The sequence below is a fragment of the Bos javanicus genome, chromosome 18, assembly GCF_032452875.1.
Source record: "Bos javanicus breed banteng chromosome 18, ARS-OSU_banteng_1.0, whole genome shotgun sequence".
Classification (NCBI taxonomy): Eukaryota; Metazoa; Chordata; class Mammalia; order Artiodactyla; family Bovidae; genus Bos; species Bos javanicus.
Window position 1 is genome coordinate 2,001,598 of NC_083885.1, and position 27,703 is coordinate 2,029,300.

The 27,703-nt window shown below is 43.5% G+C and overlaps 2 protein-coding genes across 6 annotated transcripts in view; one reads left to right on the plus strand and one right to left on the minus strand.

Moving 5' to 3' along the window:
* The window catches only part of AARS1 (alanyl-tRNA synthetase 1), a 60,457-nt gene that overhangs the window by 4,602 nt on the left and 28,152 nt on the right, over positions 1 to 27,703 (plus strand). The window contains exon 2 of one of the 3 annotated variants that reach the window (XM_061386699.1): positions 23,043 to 23,234. The exons of the other annotated variants lie outside the window; for them this stretch is intronic. The gene's annotated coding sequence lies outside the window, so the exon portion shown is untranslated. The remainder of the gene's footprint in view (positions 1 to 23,042; positions 23,235 to 27,703) is intronic. 3 annotated transcript variants of the gene reach the window in all.
* On the minus strand, positions 3,864 to 26,329 carry LOC133229940 (ATP-dependent RNA helicase DDX19B). Of its 3 annotated transcripts, none has more exons than XM_061386703.1 (12): positions 26,228 to 26,329; positions 14,754 to 14,802; positions 13,850 to 13,903; positions 12,494 to 12,629; positions 11,258 to 11,350; positions 9,038 to 9,140; positions 8,359 to 8,473; positions 6,614 to 6,791; positions 6,016 to 6,253; positions 5,050 to 5,212; positions 4,416 to 4,607; positions 3,864 to 4,156 (listed from the first exon to the last, which is right to left on the minus strand). In XM_061386703.1, exons 1-12 carry the CDS (start codon positions 26,297 to 26,299, stop codon positions 4,095 to 4,097), a joined length of 1,455 nt encoding a protein of 484 aa, XP_061242687.1. In that variant the 5' UTR covers positions 26,300 to 26,329; the 3' UTR covers positions 3,864 to 4,094. The 3 variants fall into 3 exon arrangements, with proteins under 3 accessions (XP_061242687.1, XP_061242688.1, XP_061242685.1); XM_061386704.1 differs by lacking the exon at positions 26,228 to 26,329 and adding an exon at positions 23,482 to 23,664; XM_061386701.1 differs by lacking the exons at positions 13,850 to 13,903; positions 14,754 to 14,802; positions 26,228 to 26,329 and adding an exon at positions 23,482 to 23,658.

The following is a 27,703-nucleotide window of genomic DNA, read 5'->3' on the forward strand; positions in this document are numbered from 1 at the left end:
GGGCGAGGGGCTTTCAGCACTGTTGAACAGGAGGTTGGCCGCAGGTGACACCCTGGAGTGGCGTGAAGAAATTATCCTCTGATCTTCCACTCTGCTCCCTGAGTGCCCGCAGCCTGAGTTACTCGCTCTTTCCACATGCCCATCTTAGCTAGAATCCTAGAGGTGAAACATTCTTAGCCTCATCCATAAGTGCCGACAGTTCTGTGAATTTTTGTTCTTGCTTCAAAGTGGGCTGGCTAGGGGAGGAAATAATGGCCTCAAAATGAGAAATTGGCAAGGGAAATGCACAGGATCACTGACTTCACCAAGGCGTATCCCAGCACAAAAGGAAATTTCGGTGAGGATGGAATTGCCGTCGAGTACAGGGGGAAGTAAAGCAAGTGAGGAATGCCTAGTACATAAAGTATTAGGGATATACACACACACACACACACACAAAACATGTTACCCAGTTTGCACTTAAGGAAAATGGAAAGTAAGGGTTGGAGGACTTAAGGAGGAGAGTGGGATAATCAGACTCAAACGTTACAAACATTACCCTGGCTGCTGTGTGACAAATGAACTGGAGGAAAATCCAAGTAGAAGCAGGAACACTGTTAGGGACCAGTGTAGACCCAGATGTCAATGGTGATCTAGACCAGGGTCTAAGCTAACTTAAGACTATTTGGCATTTCTCCAACTGCAGAATTCCAACAATATGGGAAGCCTATGGATGAGGATGTAACAGTTGTAAAGACTCACAAAATGTGTACTAGTACTTTCAGGAGAGTTCTATTTAAATAGTCCCTCCTCTCTGACCCTCCTTCTTCTGGAAGAAGCTGGCTATAGGGCTACATAAGAGATCTGCCACCCAAGCACCTCTGCGTATGAGATATGGATAAAGCAGAGACTGAGTGTCTCATCTGAGCAGCTGACATCCCAGACAGCCACCACTCTCAGGCTTCATATAATACTCTTTTTCTCCACCTACTCCTGTTCTCCACTTTACAATTAAGGCTAAGGAAAAGCCCCTTGCTGTGCTGAATAATAGTGGCAGAACAGCCCTTCTGGGTATTGGAGCCTCCTAGCATCAGCCCTTCAGGTCCCCTCTCCACTGTGTCATTTTTAGAAGATGCTGCAACCTGAGTCAGTCAACAGAATAAGGAACATTTATTCTCAAGCGGAAAAGCAAAGTCAGATAAAGTACAGGGGGTTCCTGAGTACCTTTTATCTGTGTTCAGGATCAAGAGAAACCTGAAGAGTCCCTGAAATCTACAATAGCTTGAAGGTTTTGGTGAAGAAGACGGGCCAGTCCCTCCTGGCGAAGGTGACAGGCCTGACTTCATGAGTCATTCGTTTGTGACTCAACCCTGATGTCATCTGTTCTTTCCAAACCTTCCCTTTGGGTTTCTCCCCAAAATTATTTCTGCCTCGTGTGCCTAAATTTTAAGAGCCACAAATTTCTTTTTGGAATAACAACAGTAAGTAGGTATTGCTGGCATCGGCCTTCTTTCTGATTAGCCAGCAGCCTCTGGTTTACCAGCAAGAAAAACACCAAGGTAAGGAGCCGTCTGGCAACTGAGTAGGGCTCTTGGCCTATGGAGACATCCCAGCTGCTCACGTTGGAGCAGTGTCAACTCTGAAATGGGATAGTTCTATTAAGTGGTGACTAGTCTATGGAATAATACATAAATCTTCACCAGTACCAGCAATGAAAACATGCTGCTGCTTTTTGTACTCAGAAATGATGTCTTAGTAACATGAATGCATCATAATTAAGTTCCATTAAGCATCAATAAAGAATACATTAACAATTCATTAGTTCTTATGCATATAGTCAATGAGCACTCTAAAAAATCAGTAAAATCATACTATTGTTTATGGATAATGAACATATCCAGAATTTTCCACTGGGCTAGAATCTTTTTCAAGCAAGTTTCTCTGTTCTAGGGCACAGTTTATCATTCCATATGTAGGAACTTACTAAAAACAGCGAAAGACACTCTGGGGACTGAAGCTCATTAAGGGCTCAATACATTTTTCCATCATTGGTGTCTCAAAATGGCACAAAGTCACAGACAGCTGTGACCCATTACCCCCCTGAAGCCAGGCCCTGGCAGAATGAGTATGGATGGCAGTGACACTGGGGGGACCTTCTAGAGCCATCCATAAAGTGAGTATTACCTTTTTAAAAGACACATACTCTTTTGGGAGTTTTCCCCCAGGAAAACACATTTAAACTCAAAATACTGCATAAATTCCATGGAACCCATTCGGTGAGTTCTTAGGGGTCCAAGTCCCCAGATAAGGAACTGTTGACTTAGATTTCTGTCAGATACCCATGTATTCCTACTGCTGGAGAGTCTGAAGCACATCCCTTCCCATTTACTGCTCAGATTTGGGGCTACTCAGTAGATAGGTCATCTGTGTTGCAAGAAGGTGGGGTGTACTCAGCCTGCAGCCTCAGGAGGAGTCTGTACTCCTTTAATTATTGCCTTTAAGTTATTTCAGGGTTGGTCTGCAGACTTTGTGTAAAATTTCTTCTCTTACAAGACTCCCAAGGTGGCTCAAAGTTGGCCAGAAGTACAAAGACTCAACACAGTCAAGTGCCTATAGGGGAACGTGGCAAAACTAGTAGTCCGTGGTTCTCTCTGCAGTGTCTGTAAAGTCAGATTAGAGAACACCTGGGGGCTAGCATTGGCCCCTTCCCTTCCCAGGAGACAAATCTGGCTCTAAAACACAGACATGCCTATAAGAAAGGCCTGGGATTCAAATAGTTCTCATCACGGAAAATTCCTCTCACAGGCCTGATTCTAGACAAAGTGGCCCTTCTGTCAAAGAGCTGGAGAGGACTCCTCTTGGCCAGGGTTTCATATGCTCTTGCACCTCAGTTTCATGTCATCTCTGCTCCGTCACTCTGGGTACCAACAGCTTTGGTTGGGTATGAGGAGGTGTCCATTCCTATTCTTTACTCTTGACTTATGCACGAGATGCCAAGTGAGGATGGAGCAGAGGCCTTAAGAGAGATAAATGGCTGAGTCCACTGGGTCTCTCAGTTGCTCCTGTTTCGTGTGCTGAGCACCATGGACACAGACACTCGGAATTCGTTTACAATCAAGATGGCAAATTTTCTGAAACCATTCCCCAGCTCTGATTTAAACAAACTTGCTTTCTGCGATCTAGAGGCGAAGCAAGCATTTGTGACTATTGCTGGTCACTTTTGGACCTGCCTTAAGCCTGGCCATTAGCAACTTGAAACACAATGTTCACTGTTTCTCCAAACCAGATTACCTATTACTTGCTTAGAGCTGCTAAGAGGTCAAGGTGATTCTAGGGATGTAAAAAAGATGCTGAAAGGTCAGGCTGTGTGGCAAGCTAGGACTACCACTAGTTCTTCACGATGGCTTCTCCAAAGGACTGTTCAAGCACAGGCAAGGGATCCGTCAGTTATCAGATGTGCATTCTACACAGATCGTAGCTGCTGAGAATACGCCATGGTCTGCAACAGACTTGTATACACCGAAGATGCCAGGTTGGCATTTTGGGTCATGCTTAGCAAATCCCTTCCTGCTGAAGCCATCAGACAGTAGGGGCTTAAAACACTCAAATGAGCTGTCCCAACCCAAATTCAAAGCAGCAACTCACACGTCTCCTCTGCTGCCTCACACCACACGCCAAACATGGTAACTGGCTTACAAACTAACCTACTTGGTCTCTCTCTGCTCTTCACCTCAACTCGGTCATTTCTATACGGGCTGGAGTCTGGCCTCAACACTTCTAAGCAGACAACAGGCTGGGCTGCCACTGAGACTCAGCAATCGACTACCACAACATCTGGATTATGGTTTATGATGGGGAAAACACTAGCCAAAAAACAGACAGAATTTCCAAAAGGTAAATTTCTGTGTATTCACGCCTAATCTTCAAAAGTTGTGTAAACAATTTTTTTTTCTACCTTCCCCCATCATTTGCACAATTTTTGTCAAGTCCAAACGTAATTTCAGATGAGGTAGGCAGTTTGTCTACTCGTGCCGTCATCCTCGCGGGACGGTCAGGCTGCGCCGTGGAAGCATTCGTGTCCCGGTCGGGGCTGGCACAGCGACTGCAGGAGCTTCTCAGTTGGCTATTTTCTCAATCTCGTCCAAGTCATCCGTGTCCAGTCTTTCTATTTTCTTATCTGAGGGGAGAGAGGCGGGTTCAGAGAGAGCCCCGCACAGATCACAGGGGCAGCAGGCGGGGAGGACCCAGGGCTCCCTAGGACATGCCCGCCCCGCCGCAGGCCTCCCTGAGCCCCCGAGACGCCCGGGACTGGACGGGCACACGGGCCCGAGTGCTCCCGGTGCGGGGAGAACCTGTTTTGGGGAAGGGCCTCTCGGGGCCGGCTCCCCGCCCGCCCCCGCGACCTGGCCCGAGTAGGGGGCTCTCCCGGGACTCACTGAAATGCTCCTGGATTCTGTTCAGGATGTTCATGCTGTGCTTGCTGTCCACCATGTTCACGGCCAGGCCCCGCTTGCCAAAGCGGCCGGTGCGCCCGATCCGGTGCAGGTAGGTCTCGTTGTCCGGGTTCCCGTCCTTGTCCACGGGGAGGTCAAAGTTGATGACGACAGACACCTGTTCCACATCGATACCTGCGTGAGGGAAAGTTGGACGGGAGTGAGGACGGGAGACAGAAATCGCCGCCGCCCAGTCACGCCCACCCTCACCAAGCTCAAGCGGAAGGCAGGGTCTGCGACAGGCCAGCTCTGGGGTTGGGACACGGGCAGGTGGCAGAACCCAGAGGGAGAGGACGGGACCGTCCCGGTGCTGGCCGAATTCCGGCATCAGTCGGACAGCCTCTGCTGGATCCGAGGATCTGGAGAAGCAGCTGATGCGGCACTGGGGCCACAAGAGCAGGCGCCATCCTCGGCCACCAGCCAGGACTCCCGGCTTCTGTGGACTTTCTCCTCCGCTGAGGGAGCCCCATAGGCTGGCCCACAAAACAGCATCTCCCCCAAACCATCACAGGCTCCCACACATGAGGATCTCTCTGCTGCCCCGAGCCTGGCGGGCCAGGACCCAGTCTCTGCTCACCGCGGGCACACACGTTGGTGGTGACCAGAACCTTCTCTTTGCCCTCTCGGAAGCGCTCAATCACTGCAGCCCTCTGCTCCACCACCATTTCACCGCTCAGCAGAGCCACCTGGTGGCCTTCTTTTGAGAGCTCCGCGGCCAGCCAGCTAGCTGTTTTGCGGGTCTGGAGTGAAAAGAATTGTTTTAAAATGAAGATCCCTGTAAAAAAAAAAAAAAAGAAATGACACCTGCAGAAAAGTGGCTTTTTTGCTATTAACACACATGAACGCTCTACTGAGTTCAGTCAGCAAGATGGGCTTAAAGTTTCTGAATATTTTTTAACCATATGATTGTGGGGGGATAAAATATGTCAGCGGAAAAGGCTACTCCAGTACTCTTGCCTAGAAAATAGACGGAGGAAATGAAAATGCTCCTCCTGCCATGGATGGAGGAGCCTGGTAGCCTGCAGTCCATGGGGTAGCTAAGTCAGACACGACTGAGCAACTTCACTTTCACTTTTCACTTTCATGCACTGGAGGAGGAAATGGCAACCCACTCCAGTGTTCTTGCCTGGAGAATCCCAGGGACGGCGGGGCCTGGTGGGCTGCCGTCTATGGGGTCGCACAGAGTTGGACACGTCAGTGATCTTAGTGTTATTGTGGTTTGAGCCAAAGGTCTTCATTGTGAAATAGTCTACATTCTTAATATTTTAAAATTATTTCACTGGAAGGTATTTGGAATTTTTCCCCCCAAGTAATCTCTAAGTAGGGACCAGAGAAGGTTAGGTCTTCAGTCTTCCCCTTACAACTCATTACAACCTGAGAGACTAGGTCCTGGGAGTGATTTATTTCCTTTCCAGCCACAGGCAGTTAACATAGTCCCCGGCAATAAGTGGAGCTGACTGACTGGGAGGAGCGGGGCCACATCCTCCAGGGGGCCCCCCACCCCCACAGGACACTGCCTCCTCCTGCTGCTGCTGCTACTCACATGGCAGAAGATCATGGCTTGAGCAATGGTGATGGCCCCGTAGATATTACACAAGGCCTGGAACTTCTCGTCTCTGCTGTTGCACAGGACGTAATACTGCTTGATGGTGTCCAGTGTCTCCTCCTCACGCTTCAGTTTGATGATGTTCGGGTCGGGCACCACTTTCTGGGCAAATTTCCAGACAGAGTCTTCAAAGGTGGCAGAGAAAAGCAGCATCTGGCAGTTCCTGGGCAGCATCCTGCAAGGGGAGGCCCAGGTGTCCAGCATGACCCTGACCCGGGCTTTCCCCGGAAGGACCAGGGCACAGCCTCCCCAGGCCTGATGACCTGTGTCCCCAGGAAGGGGCAGCAGGGAGCAGCTGTGGGGAGGAAGGCGGAGCAGACGTGGGGCAGGGACGGCTGACAGAGAGTCCCTGAGTCTCCCTCCTTAACCCGGGCAGGGGGCGTGCTCAGCGCTGACATGGAAATAAATGGCCCATCAAACAAATGCCCCTGAGAGCTGCGAAGAGCCTGGCAGGGGCAAGAAGGGGAGTGTGAGGGAACAGGAGCAGGAACTGCAGGTCGGGAGCCGAGAAGGCCCTCCTGGCTTGAGGCCCTACCTCTGGATGCGGATGCTCTGATCTTGGTGGCCCTGAGTGGCTATCATCACGTCAGCCTCGTCCAGGACAAACACCTTGATCTTCTTGGGGTCGATGAACTTGAGCTTGGAGCACCAGTCCAGAACGGTCCCCGGGGTGCCAATGACAATGTGCTCACTGATTTTCTGACCTCTTTCCACTGTGGAGACAAAATGTGTTTTGTTTCGTGGGTATTTCCATGGCAAAGCCAGGTTCACACTCCAAGCAATTTTAAAGCTATGATGTATTTTAAAGCAATTGTTTTGATGTTTGCATTAATATTTTAAGGCATGGTCAGGATAGCACTATAGTATTTGAGGGACATACACACAAAAAACAGACAGTAATGCTGATAAGATTCGGTAAAGGCATGAACCATGAGATGAAAACCTCTTCAGTAGTATTCTTTTACATTCTCTATAATCATCAACCTCTTTCAAGGATTTCATACCTGTATTTCTTCTCTGTCAACATTATTCTGCCTAGCCTGGGTTTTCATTTCCCCACAAGTAGACTTTTTCAAAGTTAGTTTGTTGTGAAACAAGCAAAAGTAGAGTGGAGAAAGAAAATAATAAAAATATCTCCCAGAGTTAATTGCTATGAACATTCTAGAACATTTTTACTCCAATAGTGACATTTTAAAAATTAGGCTATTAAACAAATCTAGAATTTGTAACATTTTATAAGCAACTGGTCTGCTCAAAATGTCAAATGTAACATAGTTGGGGGGGTGGAGGTGAGGATGTGAAGGGAGTATTCTAGACTGCAAGAAACTAAAGAGATACAACAACCAAATGTGATGCATATATACTGACTCAGTCTTGGTTCAACAAAAAAACCATAAACACTTTTGGAACAATTAGGGGGGAAATTAAAATGGAAAAGATGCTAGTTATCAGAGAATCTGTAATTTTGTTGGTTGTGATATGGGTATTGTCGGTATGGTGAAGAATGCTCTTACTATGAAATGCATACTAAATTACTTTGAAATAAAGAGTCGCGATGTCTACAGTTTTCTTTCGTTTTAAAAATATTTGGCTGCACTGACACAGAGGATCTTTTTAGTTGTGGCATGTGGGACCTTTTTTTTTAAGCTGTGGCATGTGGGATCTTCAGTTGTGGCATGCAGACTTAGTTGCGGTTTGTGGGATCTAGTTCCCTGACCAGGGATTGAACCTAGGCCTCTTGTTTTGGGAGCTCAGAGTCTTAGCCACTGGATCATCAGGGATTGCTACTGCTACTGCTAAGTCGCTTCAGTCGTGTCCGACTCTGTGTGACCCCATAGACTGCAGCCCACTAGGCTCCTCTGTCCCTGGGATTCTCTAGGCAAGAATACTGGAGTGGGTTGCCATTTCCTTCTCCAGTGCATTAAAGTGAAAAGTGAAAGTGAAGTCGCTCAGTCGTGCCCAACTCTTAGCGACGCCATGGACTGGAGCCTACCAGCCTCCTCTGTCCATGGGATTTTCCAGGCAAGAGTACTGGAGTGGGGTGCCATTGCCTTCTCCAATCACCAGGGAAGTCCCCTACAATTTACCTTCAAATGATTCACCATCCCCCTCAAGATACACATAATACACATAAAGCAAATATGGCAAAATGTTAACTTTTCAGATCCAGGTGGAAGGCACATGTGTTTATTATAAATTTCAACTATTGCATATGTTTTTGGACTTTTCAAAATAAAAAGTTATTACCTTAATTAACTAGGATCACATATTCATACTCACACTTATTGCCACGAACAGCATAAGCTAGCTTCAGTTCAGGGTAAAATTTGCCCATCTGCTCAATCACTTTTCCCGTTTGAAGGGCAAGCTCATATGTTGGGGAGAGGCACAGACACTGGTAGGGAAAGAGTGCAGAGAGAGAATTCAAGACACTCACTGTTATGCAGTGGGGAATTACTATTAGGACTTAACGATTCCTCCAGCTGAGGCTGAAGGGAAGAATATACAGAGTGCACACCATTTGACTGTTTAAGCTGCAAAGTCGGAAGTACAATTCTCAGGGGTCAGAACTCTGGCTGGGTAGACACTTGAGAACAGCTTTTTGGCCACTGGAGTACCAAAAACCACATGTGAGCAGGGATCTGAAATCCCAGCTGGAGATAACCTTCCTTTTCTCTCACTCAGAAGGTTCTCAGAACTTCGTAATGGATGATAGAGATTAACGAGCTTTTTCCTACAGCTAAAGGAGCATAGCCTGTAAGCACTATCCTAGGACTGGCATATCTTTGGAAAGGAAAAAGGATTTTTTATGTTATTGGAAGATCAACCATGTTATTTGTGCTCAACTTAAGGGGTTCCAGTTGATGTAAAAAGTAATACATAGCTCATCTTTTAATTCATCAAATGGCATTTCCCTTCTAGTTAAGAGTTAGAAAACTCAGCTTCGCCAAGCCCTTACCTGGGGGTGTCTGTTGGCTGGTTCTACTTGGCTGAGCATGGCCAACACAAAGGCAGCTGTTTTACCAGTACCAGACTGTGACTGGGCAATCAAGTTCTGTGGGCTGCACAAGAACACAGACTGTTAGGAGTTGAAATCTCATGTATTCTTTCAGTGAATAAAAATGAAGAATAAAGCTTAATTAAATAATGAGTATCTCAGCTTGCTTGACAGGAGGCGGCCTTGGCTTCTGTAGAGTACATATGCTTGCTTCACAGATAGAAGATTTTATGGTGGAATTTGAAGCACTTCTTATCTTTTATCTACTCTTGACGTAGCAGTGAGTGATTCTTCTTTTCTGCTCAAAAACCTCCCCCATTCACTCCATATTTCATTCAGAGTAAAAGTTAAAATTCTTATAATGCCCTACAAGGTCCCACCTGATGAGGCTCCCCGCTAGCTCTCCGTTCTCATCTGCTGCCAGCTCCCTCACTCCGCTCCACCACCGCAGCTGCCCCAGAGCTGCTCAGAACATAGCAGCTGCACTCTCGTCCTTGGGCTTCTGCAGCAGCTAGACACTGCCTGGGACGGCTGTCCCTGTGACAGCATGCCAACTCTCTTCTCCTTCAAGTCTCTGCTCAGATATCACCTATTTAATGAGATTCCACCCTAACTATGTGATTTAAAGTTGCAACTTACTTTGAAATGCCTTAAAAAACAAGAGGTACTGGTGGGCCGATACATGATAAAGCATAGGGAACTGTCAGTGAAAGAATCTAGGAGGGGCATATATAGGTGTTCACTATAAAAGCCTTTCAACTTTGTTGTATGTCTGAAAACTTCCATAATAAAACACTGGGGGTAAGACTGCAATCTTGGTCTTCCCAATCCCCTCCTATCATGCTCTGTTTATTTTTCTCCTTAGCACTTACCACCTTTTTAAAAGAGAGCTTTATTGAGATGTAATTCATGAACCATGCTGTTCATCCATTTAAAGTATATAAGTCAATCTTTTTGGTATATGACTTTAATGATTTTTTTTAAATTGTGGTAAAATATATAACATAAAATTTGCCATTTTAAAGTATACAATTCAGTGGCATTAATTATATTTACAATCTATCACCTTTAAACATACTATATATTTAAATAAAAATAAATCTATACTCCAAACTAGAATGTAAGCTCCTTGTGGGCAAGAATTTTCATCTGCTTGGTTCACTAATGTATCTAAGTTCCTAGTATAGTATGTGTCACAAACCAAGTCCTCAATAAATAAGTTAATGAAGGACAAGTATTAGAAAATTCTCAGAGCTCTTCTAACATTGACAGTCTAACAGTGAGCATATATGAAAGCATCAAGATCCATAAATACAAGTGGCAATTAGAAACAGTATAATAAATATTCCATTTATTCATTTTTAAGTATGCTCAAAATGTTATTAAAAAAAAAGACATTAACCATCTTGAAAAAATATCACTATTGTGACACAGAACATAAAAAACTTCTAGAGAATACAGACCTTCAGTATCTGTTTTCAGACAAATAGGGAAAGGGGTTTTCAGGATTTAGGATTTTATGCAATTTTAAAATCATATGTAATGTAGGGGTCAATTTTTATAAAAAGTTCCTTATGTTCTAGAACCCTGTTCCTCAAAGTGTGATCTGACTCCAGCAGCACCAGCAACACTGGGAAGCGTCTTAGAAATGGTGAGCCTCAGTCCCCACCTCAGACTCACTGAGACCAGAATCTGCATTTTAATAAAGTCCCATGAGTTTCACACGCCTCTGAAAGTGTGAGCAGCACTGCCCAGAAAACAATGTTAGCAATGGTACTGTTCTGATCACCTCAATCCCTGTTTAGTTTCTGTCATCTACATTTAACACATATATTTTACTTACCCATATAATGAAATCATGGTGTATATAAATGGTATAAATGTACATGTATTTACCAACATAGAAATATTATATAATTATCATATCAAAAAAAGTAACCATTTTATATGGTTCCTTTAAGCAAAATTATACAAATCCAAGTTTACATAGAAAAACATCTAGAAGTCTCTACTCCAAATATTAATAGTGTGGAGGGGAGGGAGATAACATTTTTTCTTTTATCATTTTTCATTGTTTTCTAACTTTTCTAAAATGAACATGTATATGTATATATATTTTTTTTAATAATGAAAGTGAAAAAAAAAGTAACAAATGGGATAGAGGTGCATCAGGACACATACGGCTCAGCAAGCATTAAAGGCAATGCATTCTCTTGAATCTTGGATGGACGGTTGAAGCCCATGGCATAGACTCCTTGGAGAAGCTGTGGTTTCCTAGAAAAACAGTTTAAAATGAAAATCACAGTCTCTGGTTGAACAAAGCAGCCAAGTATCTAGCTAACAGTACTAAAACTGTGAATAGGGCACGATGCATGTGTGTAGCTAAAGCTTTTACAAATTACCAGGAAATTTTACTTACTAACCCAAAGCAGCTAAATTCTTTTATTAAACTTGTATTAGCTAAAAATGTTCTGTACCATTTCACACCAGTCAGAATGGCTGCGATCCAAAAGTCTACAAATAATCAATGCTGGAGAGGGTGTGGAGAAAAGGGAACCCTCTTACACTGTTGGTGGGAATGCAAACTAGTACAGCCACTATGGAGAACAGTGTGGAGATTCCTTAAAAAACTGGAAATAGAACTGCCTTATGATCCAGCAACCCCACTGCTGGGCATACACTGAGGAAACCAGAAGGGAAAGAGACACGTGTACCCCAATGTTCATCGCAGCACTGTTTATAATAGCCAAGACGTGGAAGCAACCTAGATGTCCATCAGCAGATGAATGGATAAGAAACTGTGGTACATATACACAATGGAGTATTACTCAGCCATTAAAAAGAATACATTTGAATCAGTTCTAATGAGGTGGATGAAACTGGAGCCTATTATACAGAGTGAAGTAAGCCAGAAGGAAAACATAAATACAGTATACTAACACATATATATGGAATTTAGAAAGATGGTAACAATAACCCGGTGTACGAGACAGCAAAAGAGACACTGATGTATAGAACAGTCTTATGGACTCTGTGGGAGAGGGAGAGGGTGGGAAGATTTGGGAGAATGGCAATGAAACATGTAAAATATCATGTAGGAAACGAGTTGCCAGTCCAGGTTCGATGCATGATGCTGGATGCTTGGGGCTGGTGCACTGGGACGGCCCAGAGGGATGGTATGGGGAGGGAGGAGGAGGAGGGTTCGGGATGGGGAACACATGTATACCTGTGGCGGATTCATTTGATATTTGGCAAAACTAATACAATTATGTAAAGTTTAAAAATATAATAAAATTAGAGAAAATAAATAAATAAATAAATAAATAAATAAAAATGTTCTGTAGTGATGAAAAAATACATGTTAACAGGCCTAAAATTTCTAGTTAAACACAAAGGGGAGAGTCACAAAGTACTCACAGCCGAAGCTCCTCGAAGGACTTGACTGAGTAGAGCGGGGAGTTGGGGTCCCGCTGCAGGACCTCCACTTGGTTGGTGTTATCGACAAGGTTGCTTCTGATCAGCTTGTTGAGTAAGGACTGGGCGGCTCTGTCCTCTGTAGGAAAAAAGCATGAAGATTTTTAGAAGTCCATGAAATCCAGCATGATCTCCTCTGAATTCAGCTGCCATTAGTATTTTAAGCAATAACATGTATTTGTACTGGGACTCCTAATTCAAGGTAGAGTTTAGTTATGATTTATAAGTATAATTAAAATAGTTTATTAAAAGCAAAGTTTATGATACTCATATCATCTGTTAGGGCCTCATATTCTTCTCCAGAACTCTATTCCTAACAACTATCCTTTCTTGAAGTTACTGATTCCTCCTTTCAAAACCCAAACATTTACTCTCCAATATTTACCCAATATAAATTTTAAAATGATGAGTTTAAAAACCCCATCACAATAATGGGGGGGAAAAAACCAAATTGGCAAAGTCTGTATCTTGATATCGGGTAAGCTGTTTGCATTTTGTTATTTATGTTAAATTGTCAAAATATCATCAAATATAATTTTATTAGAAAATGGAGATGCAAGTTAAAATTTCTTTTATAAAGACCTGTACAAGGTAATTATTCAGGGAATACTTCCTGCTGCTGTTGAAGTTTATCATCTGTTCAAAGTAAAATTTCTCTAAAATGTAAAGAAGTAGAATCCCTTTAGAAAGAAAGAAAGAAAGTGAAGTCGCTCAGTCGTGTCCGACTCTTTGCGACCTCATGGACTGTAGCCTACCAGGTTCCTCCATCTACGGGATTCTCCAGGCAAGAATACTGGAATGGGTTGCCATTTCCTTCTCCAGATCTTCCCAACCCAGGCACTGAACCCTGGGCTCCCGCTATAATGCGGCAGACGCTTTACTGTCTGAGCCACCAGGGAAATCCATTGGCAGGTCGGTATAAACCTCCTAGAATCCCTTTACCAATGACTATATTGAATTTTTACTAGCACTGTGGTGGTGGTGGTGTAGTCGCTAAGTCATGTCTGACTTTGTGACCCCAGGGACTGTAGCCTGCCAGGCTCCTCTGTCCATGGGATTCTTCAGGCAAGAATACTGGAGTGGGTTGCCATTTCCTTCTCCTGGGGATCTTCCCGACCCAAGAATAGAACCTGGGTCCCCTGCATTACAGACAGGTTTACCAACTGAGTTAGGAGAGAACACTAGCACTGTGACTTCCATTAAACTCTAGCCAAGTCACGGTGCAAGAATGAAACCTCCTAACACTCCATTCTCTCAGACTGTAGAACTCCACATATACATAACTCTAGGCTAGGTTACCTTTCTCCTCTTCATCAGCCTTCTCTGCATTAGCATTGGTCTTGACAACAGCACCTTTATCAGACACAAAGCGGCCGTCATTCAAAATCACATCCCATACCCAAGAGCTGAGACAGTTCAAATTCTATGAGACACTAGAAATGTAAAGGCCTGGGGAGCAAAAAAATAAATGAGGAAACCAAGCCACAGATAAAAACATTTTATGTTACTATATACACAAAGGTATGAAAACTGATGCTTACTTTCAGTTCTTTCCTAGTCCAAGTCCTCTCACTGTACCTCAAAAACAATCCCTCACAGCATCAATATTTCTCAAATGTTATAGAATGATGATTACATGACCTTGATGCTCAACAGAGGAATACCTATGCAGATCATAGTTCATCAATACATACACCACAGTGCCATTAGGAGTCTATGTGTATAAACCGTTAATAGAAACATATATTCAGTGTTGTAGTTATATAAAGATATACAGAAAAAGATCTGAGTAAGGTAAATGTTACAATTTCTCCCTTACAACTTTAAATACATGAACAAAAATTCAATGGACATCTTAGATTTTGTAGATATGGTTTCAGAATAATTACAACAGGTTAGCCCTCAGGTTGTTCATACTTTGTCTATCTCATCTCAAATTCAGGAATATTTTAAAAAACGAATAATCATTGACAGTATATTTTCATGGTTAGTGATATATTTAATAATTTATAAGCCAATTAGGTATCCTCATATTTATATGAAGCATAACAAAACAATCCAGTTTGTTGATTCCCAAATCAAATAACTCCCAGTATCTGCCTGCCTCCTGTCTGGTACGTATATAATTTTTTTTTCCAGTTATATTAAAACAAATACTAAAGGAAATCATTTTTTGTTTTCAAAATAGCATTTAGTCACTCACCATTGGCATCTGGTTTGATTTTCTCTTCCTTAAGATGCAAGTTGCTCAACTAAGTGGAGAATATGGGGGGAGAAGTGTCAGGAAAATCACTTAAAAGATTTTGCGTCAATATTGCCTCCCCCAGTGAAGCTGGGAAGAAATCAACCACTCTCGTGACCTATTATTCATTAGGGCATATTCATTAGGCCATTCTGCTGGGCTCCTTTTGTTTACTAAACGTTAGAGAATAAACAAAATATCCCACAAGTACAGCAGTACTGAAGCCGAAGCTCCTGCATTTTGGTCACCTGATGCAAAGAGCCACTGGAAAAGACCCTGGTGCTGGCAACGATCGAGGGCAAGAGGAAAAGCGGGTGCCAGAGGATGAGATGGGTGGATAGCATCACCGATACAATGGACATGAATTTCAGCAAACTCTGGGAGACAGTGAAGGACAGGGAAGCTCGGTGTGCTACAGTCCATGGGGTTTCAGAGTTGGACACGAGTTAGCAACAGCAGTAGAAAAAAATGGTTACACAACAGCTCAAAATCCACACTTCCTAACTGCAATCCCTAGAAATAATTATAGTTTGTGAGTTTGCTTAATGCACTGATTACACACCTTCTCACAATCTCTCAATAGAATACCATGTGAGTTGTCACTCTCATTTTTCAAACAAGAAAATTTAAAGAGATACTGGAAAATGCAGTCATTCTTCAAACAGAGAACACTGAGGTGGGAGGTCTGTGATGAAAAGCATCTGGGGCGCAGATCAGTTAGGCTACAGGCTGGTTCAGGCCCCACGGCCACAGCAGGCTGCAGTGCAGCCTCTCGTCCAGGCTGCCTTGTGCTGGATGTCTGGTATGTAAGTCGGGAACAGCCTACAGCACCATGGCACACTGCAGTCAAGGTACAGAACAGGATCAAGTGGAACAGAAAGGAAGGGGACAGAGGAAAGGCATTTTAAAGAAAGATTTAGTAGGACTTTGACCAAACACTGTTAGGGATATCCTAGAAGGACTTATCTCCCCTATTATTATAAAAATTTGTCAATTACACCTCAATAAAGCCAAAAGAAAAAAAAAGGAAAGACTAGAACAGAACATAAAGGCAGGGGTATTTCTGTTTTTAGTTTACCTGTGGATCAAGGACAGAGCAGATGCTCTAGTCAAAATATTAAAACTAGGGCTTAAGACATCATGGAGAGAAGGGAAAAAGAATGAAAATCACCATTATCAAATGGCTGCTTCTTAAAGCACCACCTGCATAGGTTTTCTATGTCTTGAGGTTCATTTCTGTTTTTTAAGTGGAGAGAGGAATGAAAAAGCTTTTAATGAGTGGTTAGCTGGGAATGGAGGAACTTCACTTCTATTGATGGAAACTATAAAGAGAGTTTCTGGTGTCTGTCTGTCTACTTTGGTCTTGGGGTGGAGGGAAGAGGAAGAATGGGGGAAGACACTGGAGAGGCTGGCAAGAAGGGAAATTGGCAAATAAGGAAACCACTATAAAGCAGTAACAATGCTTCATTAATTCTGAAGGACACAGAGCACACTGATAGATAATGCGTATATGATATATAAAGTGAAAGCCACTCAGTCGTGTCTGACTCTCTGCAACCCCATGGACTGCCCATGGAATTCTCCAGGCCAGAATACTGGAGTGAGTAGCCAGTCCCTTCTCCAGGGGATCTTCCCAACCCGGAGATCGAACCCAGGTCTCCTGCTTGTCAGGCAAATTCTTTACCACTGAGCCACCTGGGAAGCCCCATATATGTAGTAGGTGCTTAATATATTCTAGTCTTCACTGAAATACTCTTCCACATCCTGCCAATGAACCTAGTTTAAGCCTAATATTTAAGGCTGTTAAAAAAAAAAAAAAGACAGACTTACTGGCAATATTTACAAGAGCAGGGTTAATAGTACTCCCAGGGAGATAACTGTTACCTAAAATAAGTGACAGGTTGATATATATGTCAGAAATATCCTTTAATACTCAATGATAAAAGGACAACCTATTCTTTTGTTGGTATACTGTTAAAATTGAAGCTAACAGAGTAAATAAAGTAGTTAAATAAAATGCTATCAACTTTCTCTATATATTGCAACAATGTAAATGAAACCAAGAGATGTTCTGATTACAGTGTATCAGAATTCTTGGAGAGGTTCCAGCAGATTCTGAAAACACTCTGGCCCTCACTTGGCTGTAGCAATCTCAAAGCCTATACAGCAAAAGCACCAGGACCATGAAGTTTGCATCATCCACTGTAGTGTCAGTGAACTGAACGCTGAAACTTATGATTAAATTCAGTTACTTCAGATTTCTTCCTTTGCTTTGGTTGCTGCTGCTAAGTCGCATCAGTTGTGTCTGACTCTGTGCGACCCCATAGACGGCAGCCCACCAGGCTCTCCCATCCCTGGGATTCTCCAGGCAAGAACACTGGAGTGGGTTGCCATTTCCTTCTCCAATGCATGAAAGTGAAAAGTGAAAGGGAAGTCACTCAGTCATGTCTGACTCTTAGCAACCCCATGGACTGCAGCCCACCAGGCTCCTCTGTCCATGGGATTTTCCAGGCAAGAGTACTGGAGTGGGATGCCATTGCTTTGCTTACTTGGACCAAAAGGAGAAACCAGTTTCTCTTGCAACTTCATTCAACACCACTCTGCAATCCAGAAACATTAACCAAAAGTCAAAATACCCACCTTATAATATCTACATTTTTAATGCCTTTAGTTAATATTTTAGTTTTTAAGATATGTAAAAATAATTGGAAACTGTAAGTTATACACTGCATTTTATTCAAAAGCTACTTGAGAAAGGATTGTTTGCTTTTTTTTAGCCATGCCTTGCAGCATGAGGGATCCTAGTTCCCCAATCAGGAATTGAACCTGTGCCCTGCTCATTTGAAGTGCAGAGTCCCAACCACTGGACCACCAGGGAAGTCCCAAGAGAGGATTCTTGACACAGCAGAAGGAAGATTTACTGGTAAGGGGGTTATACTGAATAAGGAATGCTTTGTGCACAGTAGTGAAGAAGGAGACTTCAGAGGCTTACTCCTCAGAGTCTGCTGCTCCCTTTGCCCTCCTCTGAATTGAAATTTCCCAAGAAACAAGAAGAACAAAGAGGGACGAGGAAGTAAACATAAACAGGATCTAATATTTTCTTAAATGAGTAAAAAATGGAGCTAGAGGAATATTTAAAATACAAGGGCTTCCTTTGTGGCTCGGTGGTAAGAAATCTGCCTGTCACTGCAGGAGACATGGGTTCAATCCCTGGGTCAGGAAGATCCCCTGGAGGAGGAAATGGCAACCCACTCCAGTGTTCTTGCCTGAAAAAATCCCATGGACAAAGAAGCCTGGCGGGCTACGGTGCTGGGATTGCAGAGAGTTGGACACGATTTAGCGCCTAAACAACAGCCGTGCACTGTACATGTCACAGCCACCTGCAGCATGCCATTCCTGTGGAGGTGCTCAGTGGGAGTTCCACAAAACAGAAGGAGACAGCTGTCTTTACTCTTTTGTTCAGTTTTAGAATATTGGGATCTATTATAATTCACCTGTGCATGATGAAGTAAATTTACAAAACTTATCCAGGTTCAGCTAATCTCTACAACATGAACTGGTAATTTAAAAGATTCCTGCAAAGAAACTGAATTATAGAAAACTACAACCATAATAATAGCTACTACTTACACAGCACTTATTTCAGGCATGCCCGAAAATTAATGAGGTGGTACTCTGTTTATCCCCATTTAACAGATGTGGGAACTGAAGCACAGAAAGTTCAGTAATTTGCCAGAACTCATATAACTAATAAGTGAGGGACCCAGAGTACAAATCCAAGTCTGTCTGGTTACAAAGTCTTAGGTCTTAACTTCTACACAATAGAGCCTCTCATAGGTGATACTAATCTCAAAAAAAAAACAATAAAGATGATACAATGATGCGGTCACTTTGGAAAACAGTATAGCAGTTCTTCAAAACTTAAACACAGAGTTACTATATAATCCAGCAATACCACTTTTAGATAGATACCCAAGTGAATTGAAAATGTATGTTCATACAAAAACTTGTACATGATGATTGTACCAACATTATTCATAATAGCTAAAAAGTAGAAATAATTCAAATGCCCATCAGTGGACACCAATGAATAGATAAATAAAATGTGGCATATCTATATATCATCACTTGGCAACAAAAATTAATGAAGTATTGATATATGCCGTAACATGGATGAACCCTGAAAATGTGCTCTGTGAAAGAAGCCAGCCACAGAAGAGCACGTATGATGGGATTCCATTTACATGCGACGTCCTGAATAGGCAGATCTAAAGAGACAGAAAACAGATTAGTGGCTACAAAGGGCTGCGCTGAGGAGAAATAGGGGGTTTGGGATGATGAAAATGTTCTAAAATTGACTGGTAATGTTGATCCAATCTTCCTACTACATAAAAAATCAACTCAAAATGGATTATAGTCATAAATGTGACACTTAAAGCCATAAATCTTCTAGAAGAAAATACAGGTGAAAAACTTCGTGGACTTGGGTGAGGTCTGTTTCTTAGAACACAGAAAGAACTAATCATGAAAAAATTGACAAGTTAGAATTAGCCAAAATTGAAAGTGTCTGTTCTTCAAAAAGTACTGTTAAGAAAATTGAAATGTTAAGTTTCAGTCAGGGAGAATATTTATGCAAATGACATATTTGATAAAGGACTTATATCCAGAATACATGAAGAATTCTCCCAACTCAATAATAAGAAAACAATCATTTTTTTTAAATCATCAGTTTTTTTTTAATTGGCAAAAGATTTGAAAACCACTTCAAGAAGTTATACAGGTGGCAAAGCACATAAAAAGACACTCAACATCACTAGTCATTCAATTCAGTTCAGTCGCTCAGTCGTGTCTGACTCTTTGGGACCCCATGGACTGCAGCACACCAGGCTTCCCAGTCCATTATCAACTCCCAGAGTTTATTCAAATTCATGTCCATTGAGCCGGTGATGCCATCCAACCATCTCATCCTCTGTCGTCCCCTTCTCCCGCCTTCAATCTTTCCCAACATCAGGGTCTTTTCAAATGAGTCAGCTCTTCTCATCAGGTGTCCAAAGTATTAGAGTTTCAGCTTCAACATCATTCCTTTCAGTGAATATTCAGGACTGATTTTCTTTAGGATGGACTGGTTGGATCTCCTTGCAGTCATTAGGGAAATGTAACTTAAAACCTCATAAGATATCACTATACACCTATTAGAATGGAGGGAAAAATTGGCCATGCTGTCCTGCTGAGAATGTGAAGCAACTAGAGCTCTCACATGTTGCTGGTGGTAATACAAAATGCTACAGCCCTTTGGAAAACAATTTGGTATATAACTTACAAAGTTAAACATACACTTAACATATAACCCAACAAATCACACTACTAGTTATCTACTAGAGCTTCCCTGGTGGCTCAGATGGTAAAGTGTCTGCCTGCAATGCTGGAGACCTGGGTTCGATCCCTGGGTTGGGAAGATCTCCTGGAGAAGGAAATGGCAACCCATTCCAGTATTCTTGCCTGGAGAATCCCACGGACGGAGGAGTGTGGTAGACTACAATCCATGGGGTCACAAAAAGTCGGACACGACTGCGTGAGCTTCACTTCACTTCACTAGATATCTACAGAAGAGAACGTGAGTTTGAGTGAACTCCGGGAGTTGGTGATGGACACGGAGGCCTGGCGTGCTGCGATTCATGGGGTTGCAAAGTGTCGGACATGACTGAGTGACTGAACTGAACCGAAGAGAAATGCATACATAAGTCCATACCGAAATCTGTATATCCTAATGTATATAACAGCTTTATTCATAAATACCCTCAAACTAGAAAATACCCAAATGTTCATCAACAGAAGGTTAAGCAAGCTGTGGTACACGCATACATGGAATACTACCCAGCAATAAAAAAAGATCAAACTACTGAAAGCCAGATTTTTCAAAAGGTTTGCATACTGTATAATACCATGTACACTACGTTTTGGAAAAGGTATAAGTAAAATGACAGAAAACAGATCAGCAGTTGCCAGAGCAGGGTAGAGACAAGAAAGTGAATGCAAGAAAAGTTTGGGGGGACTTTTTAGAGTGGTGGAAACGCTCTATATCTCGATTGTGGTGGTAGTGACAGGACTGTGTGCCTCTGCCAAAATTCACAGAACTGTAGCACAAGGTCAATTTTACTTTATATCACAATAAACTTGACTTTAAAAATTTTAAAAATTAATGAGATTCAACATTCAGCTAATAAGAGTCTGAAATGAGGGAATGAAAATAAAAACAAAGGAGAAGAAATCAACAATGAAAAATTTCAAGAAAACTTCCCATAACACAAGGGCAAGAGTTTTCAGAATGAAGTTCCCACCCCATGCCTAATAAAATGAATGAAAATAAACCCATATCAAGACACATTATCATGAATTTTCTGATGACTGGAGACAAACAGAAGATTCTTCAAGCTTATAAAGGGAAAAGGGGGTCACATCAGTAATCAGGATGGTCTCAGACATCTCAACAACAAATACAGAAATCCAGAAGGCAGTAGAACAATGTCTTTAAAATTTGGCAGGTGGGGCTTCTCTAGTGGCTCAGTGGTAAACAATCTGTCTGCCAGTGCAGGAGACATAAGTTGAATCCCTGATCTGGGAAGATCCCACATGTCATGGAGTGACTGAGCCCGGGGACCACAACTACTGAGCCTGTGCTCTAGAACCCGAGCCTGGGAGCTGCGACTCCTGAACCCGCAAACCGCAGTTACTGAAGCCCACACACCCTAGAGCCCAAGCTCTGCGGTAAGAGAAACCGTGGTGGTGAGAAGCCCACACATCACAACTAGAGAAAAGCCTAAGCAGCAACGAAGACCCAGCACAGACATAAATTAAAAAAAAAATTTTTTTAATTGGCAGGAAAATAATTTCCAACCTACAATTAATGCTACACCCAGCAATACTATTATTCAAGTGATAGGGCAAAATAAGCTAATTTCAGAAAGGCAGTATCTTAAAAAATTAACTTCCTATACACCTTCAGAAAACTGATATATGACTCCACCAAATCAAGAAAGAAGTAGAGGGGGATGAAGAAATGCAAGGATCCAGTACAAGAGAAGAGGGGCAAGTCCCCTGAATGAGGGCAAAGAGAAATTTGCCCTGTTTCCCTCCAGCCCCTAAAACAAATTGGGGCAATTAGTACAGTTCAAAACAGGCTACAAGACCTTGGAGAAATGAAACTGAAAGAATACTTGGTGTGTGGGGACATCTTGAGATAAACAGACGATTAGCAAAGAGCCTGGGGTTGAACTGGTGATAAGCACAAAACAAAAACATAAATTCCAAGGAAAAAGTTCTATAGGAAAAATATTTTAGTTATTAATATAAATACAGGAAACTGATCTAACTAAAATCACAGTGGAAGATGAGGAATAGGAAGGTGTGCTTCTGTGGTGGGAAAAGGAGGATGGACCAGTGTCAAAATCAATAAACACCTAAAACAGAAAACTGAATAAGTAGCAAAGCAAGCATGTAATTCAGGGAACAAGGAGGTCAATATCGTAGATTAATGTCAAGAGAAACAGCAGTTTTCTTTGGGGAGGAAAAAACTGACTCCTTAGGTGCATATGAAACTTTATCACTTATAAAAAAATACTAAGTCTTTGTTCTCCAGAAATTCACAGACAACCTAGATAGCATATTAAAAAGCAGAGATATTACTTTGCCAACAAAGGTGCGTCTAGTCAAGGCTATGGTTTTTCCAGTGGTCATGTATGGATGTGAGAGTTGGACTGTGAAGAAAGATGAGCGCCGAAGAATTGATGCTTTTGAACTGTGGTGTTGGAGAAGACTCTTGAGAGTCCCTTGGACTGCAAGGAGATCCAACCAGTCCATTCTGAAGGAGATCAGTCCTGGGATTTCTTTGGAAGGAATGATGCTAAAGCTGAAACTCCAGTACTTTGGCCACCTCATGGGAAGAGTTGACTCATTGGAAAAGACTCTGATGCTGGGAGGGATTGGGGGCAAGAGGAGAAGGGGACGACAGAGGATGAGATGGCTGGATGGCATCACCGACTCAATGGACCTGAGTTTGAGTGAACTCCGGGAATTGGTGATGGACTGCTGCAATTCATGGGGTCGCAAAGAGTCGGACACGACTGAGCAACAGAACTGAACTCAGGTACCAAAAAAGCGGGTTCAAAGCACTATCATAATGCGAATGTTTAGGCGGGAAAAATTAATTCTACACAGTACCGTTTAACATATATCTTGCTTACTGTGTGTCAGGCCCACAACAAAGTTAAGCTGATCACGAGAGGATTTACTGACTGCCGGGCCCACAGAGTGGATCATTCATCATCAATGAGCAAGCTGAGGAAGCACACAAACATGAGTAAGCTATGGTTCCTGGACCCAAGCAGCTCAGAATGGGGAAGTGGAAAATGACACCTAAATAGGTGATTACTACAGTTCAAGGCGGTAAGTGCAATCCTGACTCCAGGAAGACAGGGGGGCGGCTGGCTCTTTCCCGATGGGAGCGCTCACCTCTGCTTACGTAACCCGGGAGAGGCTAGCGGGTGGGGAAACAAAGCCAGCTCAGGGTCCAGGCTCTATCCCCACACGCACCCCATCCCGGTTCGGACCAACCCAGGGAGTGACTTTTTCCAGGATCCGATCCCCGGCCAAAACTGGCCCCCTGACCCTTTCACGGCTGAAACCAACTCACCGACTCGGCAGCCGCTTCCTGCTCGTCCACAGCCAGGGCCCACGAGTCGGTGGCCATGGTCACGGGCACAGGCTGGGACGCAAGGGCTGGCGAACGAGGCAGCTTGTGCGGCGCGATCAGCAATCCGGGGCGACTCCAACCCCGGGGAGGGGGAAGTCACTCGCTCCGGAGCTGGGGACCGGAAGCGGCGCGCCCCAGTGACGTCAGAGTCCGCGCCGGCCCGCCGAACCCTCGCCCTCTTTGGGCTGCGGTTTTTGTCGCCTTTAAACCTCCACCTCTTCATTGATCTTAAGTTTCTTATCCAACGTCCAGAACCGTAGACTAAGGTAGTATCTTAAAATGCCTAAGCTCCTGTCAACTGGCTCTCCAACCGAAGAGCAAAACCACATTTTCCCCAGCACAGTGACATAGAAGATGCTCATATACATTGAATGTACCAGTACACAAAACCATTACGGAGAGTGAGCAAAATGAATTTGAAGCAAGCATATTTTTTTTCCTTCGCTTTTCGGGTTGGTAAATTTTTAATGTCCAGGTGTTAGCTAACGTATTAGGAATCAGCTGTCTCAAACACCGTTTGCTTAAAATTTTGTCCCACAGACTTATGTGGCAACAGCACTTACAGGAATCTAACCAAAATCACTTCAGATGGTGACTGCAGCCATGAAATTAAAAGACGCTTACTCCTTGAAAGGAAAGTTCTGACCAACCTAAATAGCATATTGAAACGCAGGGACATTACTTTGCCAACAAAGGTCCATCTAGTCAAGGCTATGATTTTTCCAGTGGTCATGTATGGATGTGAGAGTTGGACTGTGAAGAAAGCTGAGCGCCAAAGAATTGATGCTTTTGAACTGTGGTGTTGGAAAAGACTCTTGAGAGTCCCTTGGACTGCTAAGAGATCCAACCAGTCCATTCTGAAGGAGATCAGCCCTGGGATTTCTTTGGAAGGAATGATGCTAAAGCTGAAACTCCAATACTTTGGCCACCTCATGCAAAGAGTTGACTCATTGGAAAAGACTCTGATGCTGGGAGAGACTGGGGGCAGGAGGAGAAGGGGACGACAGAGGTTGAGATGGCTGGATGGCATCACCGACTCGATGGACGTGAGTCTGAGTGAACTCCGGGAGTTGGTGATGGACAGGCAGGCCTGGCGTGCTGCGATTCATGGGGTCTCAAAGAGTCGGACTGAGTGACTGAACTGAACTGAACCTTGAAAAATACTCAACGAGGATGCTGGGGAAATGTGTTCCAGGTAAAATATCAGAGACAAAGAGCAAGTAGGTTTGTGGAACGAAAACAGTTCTGGAATGATGACAAGAATCAGCGATGAAGTTGGTAGGAGGCTGATGAAAAAGGACCCGCGTGGAGCAGCTTAATGAGCAAATGAATTCATTCGAGGGAACACCCCATTCTGGTGTGACTTTTAGAGTTAGCTTTGTCTGGGCTAGAATCCCAGCTCTCTCACATAAGCATTCTATGATTGGGAGCATTTTTGAAAAGGAATAAAAATGTATATATTGGGCTTTAAAAAGAGGTAAAATAAGAAAAAAGGATAATAAGGATTAAGTGTGACAGTTTAACTGGGATCAAACAAGATCTCTTTCCTTGTTACTTCACTAGAAGGAAGCTGGGCAATTTCTCTGAAACCTGAGAAATTAATCCCTACTTCTCCCACTTTGCCACTCATGCACCACAACAAATTAATTTCAAATAATAGTGGGCTCTATGTGGAATTTTACTTGTAAAGTGTAAGTAAAAATGTTTCGAAAAGGGTAAATCAGTTCCTGCTGTCCTCTTCTTGCCAGGATTCTTTTTCTCCGACACTTTTTACAGTTAATTTGGAGAAGATTCTTTTGGACCCTGCAGATGAGGATGTGCAGGAAGAAAAAAGTAAATATGCATATGGCAGGCCATGATCTACATCTCATTATGTGAGAAGCAACCCTGGGACTCTTTTGCCAAATTATATTGATCACAGGAGTAAAAGTGGTTAAAGAACCTTTAAGTTTAATGAGTTTAAAGGTAAATCATCAAAGGTGCAGGGCTGTATACAATAGAATTCACTTGTGCAAACAAACACAAATATGCTTGTACATACTATAGAAAATGTATAATACACACACAAAAGTGGTATCAGTGGCTGCTTCTACTGAGAGGCTCTAAAGTCTGGGCTGGCATCCTCTGAAAGTTATTTTTCATGTGCGTGTTTTCCTTTTAAAATTGTATTTCAGACAAACAGGAAAGGGAATTCTGTAACAGACAACAGTTAAGATTCAAATGAATCCCCTGCATTGCCATCCCAAGAGACAATCTCCTGAATTTTAGTGCTTATCTTCCCCATAAATGCTTTTAGTGTGTATAGATTTTTCTTAAAAACAAACTTAGCAAGCCTCAGGAATCTAGACTTTCCTATGCCCACCTTCAACACCTGCACAGTGTGAGACTCCTGCTAAGAAGGCAACTAGTTTCCAAAGTAGGAGATGGAGCGAGGAATCCAGGGATTTTAAATTCAATCGCCTGCATCCTGCCTCCTCTGAAATCATGGTAAACACCCATATCACGGTTCGAGGATTCAACATCACAAGGTTAAGAGCGTTCTGCCCAGTGCCTGGTCTTTGGCGAACGTTTGATTAAATACCGGCTGTTATTATTATTCCTGTTCCCCGCCCCCGTGGGGGGTCGGGAGAAGAAGACACCTAAATATGGGAAAGAGGCTCTCACACCTACGCTCAGAGATACTCACATCGCGCACAGGCAGAGCGAGCCGAAAGCGCCCTAAGGCGCGGCCGCGTACCCGGCCAGCAGCCCCGGCCATCGCCGCTAAGCATGGCGGTTACCCCTGCCAACTGCCGCTCACAGCCAGAGCCTCATTGGCTGATGCATGGAAGCCGGTCCCACCAGCCAATCAGAGGAGGGGGCAGCAAGCGCTGCGCCTGCGCACCTGGGTGCCTAAGGTTCCTCGCAGTTACTAGCAGGTAATAAAGTAACTCTTTGTAAGGGGGTTGTGAGATTCAGTGTCTGCTACTGCTGAGTCACTTCAGTCCTGTCCGACTCTGTGGGACCCCATAAACGGCAGCCCACCAGGCTCCGCCGTCCCTGGGATTCTCCGGGCAAGAACACTGGAGTGGGTTGCCATTTCCTTCTCCAATGCATGAAAGTGAAAAGGGAAAGTGAAGTCGCTCAGTCGTGTCCGAGTCTTAGCGAGCGACCCCATGGACTGCAGCCTACCAGGCTCCTCCATCCATGGGCTTCTCCAGCCAAGAGTGCTGGAGTGGGGTGCCACTGCCTTCTCTATGCTAAATGCTTAATAGATGTTAGGTGTGAAGATGGTTATTAATACTTTACTGTCAAGTTAAGTGACTTTTTACTAGCTTTTGAGCTTGACCTTCTATCTGTGTTTGTTGTTTAGTTGCTAAGTCAACTGACTGGCTCTACTGCAACCCCTTGGACTGCTGCCCACCAGGCTCCTCTGTCCATGGGATTTCCCAAGCAAAAATTCTGGAGTGGGTTGCCATTTCCTTCTCCAGGGGCTCTTCCTGACCCAGGGATTGAACACGGGTCTCCTGCATTACAGGCGGATTCTTTACCACTGAACCACCTAGGAAGCCCCAGTAGTATTCTCTTTTACACAAAAATGTTACAGGAAGGGGGACTTCTAGGGCTGGAAAGGGGGATCTTGTCTAACACTCAGAAATGAATTGTCTGAGGAGACCCATGTGCTTATGAAGTAAGAGACTTTATTGGGAATGGGTGCCCAGGTGGGGAGCAGGGGATGCGAACCCAGAAGAACTGCTCTGCCAAGTCTCAGGTTTTATGGTGATGGGATTACTTTCCGGTTTGTCTTTGGCCACTAATTCTGTCTTAGAGTCCTTTCTGGATGTGCAGGCATTGTTCAGCCAAGATGGATGCCAGCAAGAAGGATTCTGGGAGGTGGTAGGACACGTGGTGTCTGCTTTTGACCTTTTCTGAATTCTTCCAGTTGGTGGGGGCTTGTTAGTTCCCTGGTCCTTAACAGGACCTCCTGTCATAAAATACTCACTCAAATGGTTACTACAGTGCCTGGCCAGGGTGGGTGGTTTCAGTCAATGTTTCCCCTGACAAAAAGGATAAAATTTTTCTGTAATATTGAGACCAAACAGGAATCTGTGGGGCCATCCTGGGCACACAAGCCTTTGTAGGAACTAGGCTTCATTTAGCCTCCTTGACCCTCCCTGAATTC

Excerpts from the sequence above, each read along its gene's own strand:
- LOC133229940 (XM_061386703.1), bottom strand. The coding sequence starts at position 26,299 with ATGGCCGGGGCTGCTGGCCGGGTACGCGGCCGCGCCTTAGGGCGCTTT. Across the intron at positions 13,904-14,753 it reads AATCAAACCAGATGCCAATG|GTGCTGTTGTCAAGACCAAT; the intron begins GTGAGTGACTAA and ends TGTCTGATAAAG. Across the intron at positions 9,141-11,257 it reads CCTTTAATGCTTGCTGAGCC|CCCACAGAACTTGATTGCCC; the intron begins GTATGTGTCCTG and ends GTTCTTGTGCAG.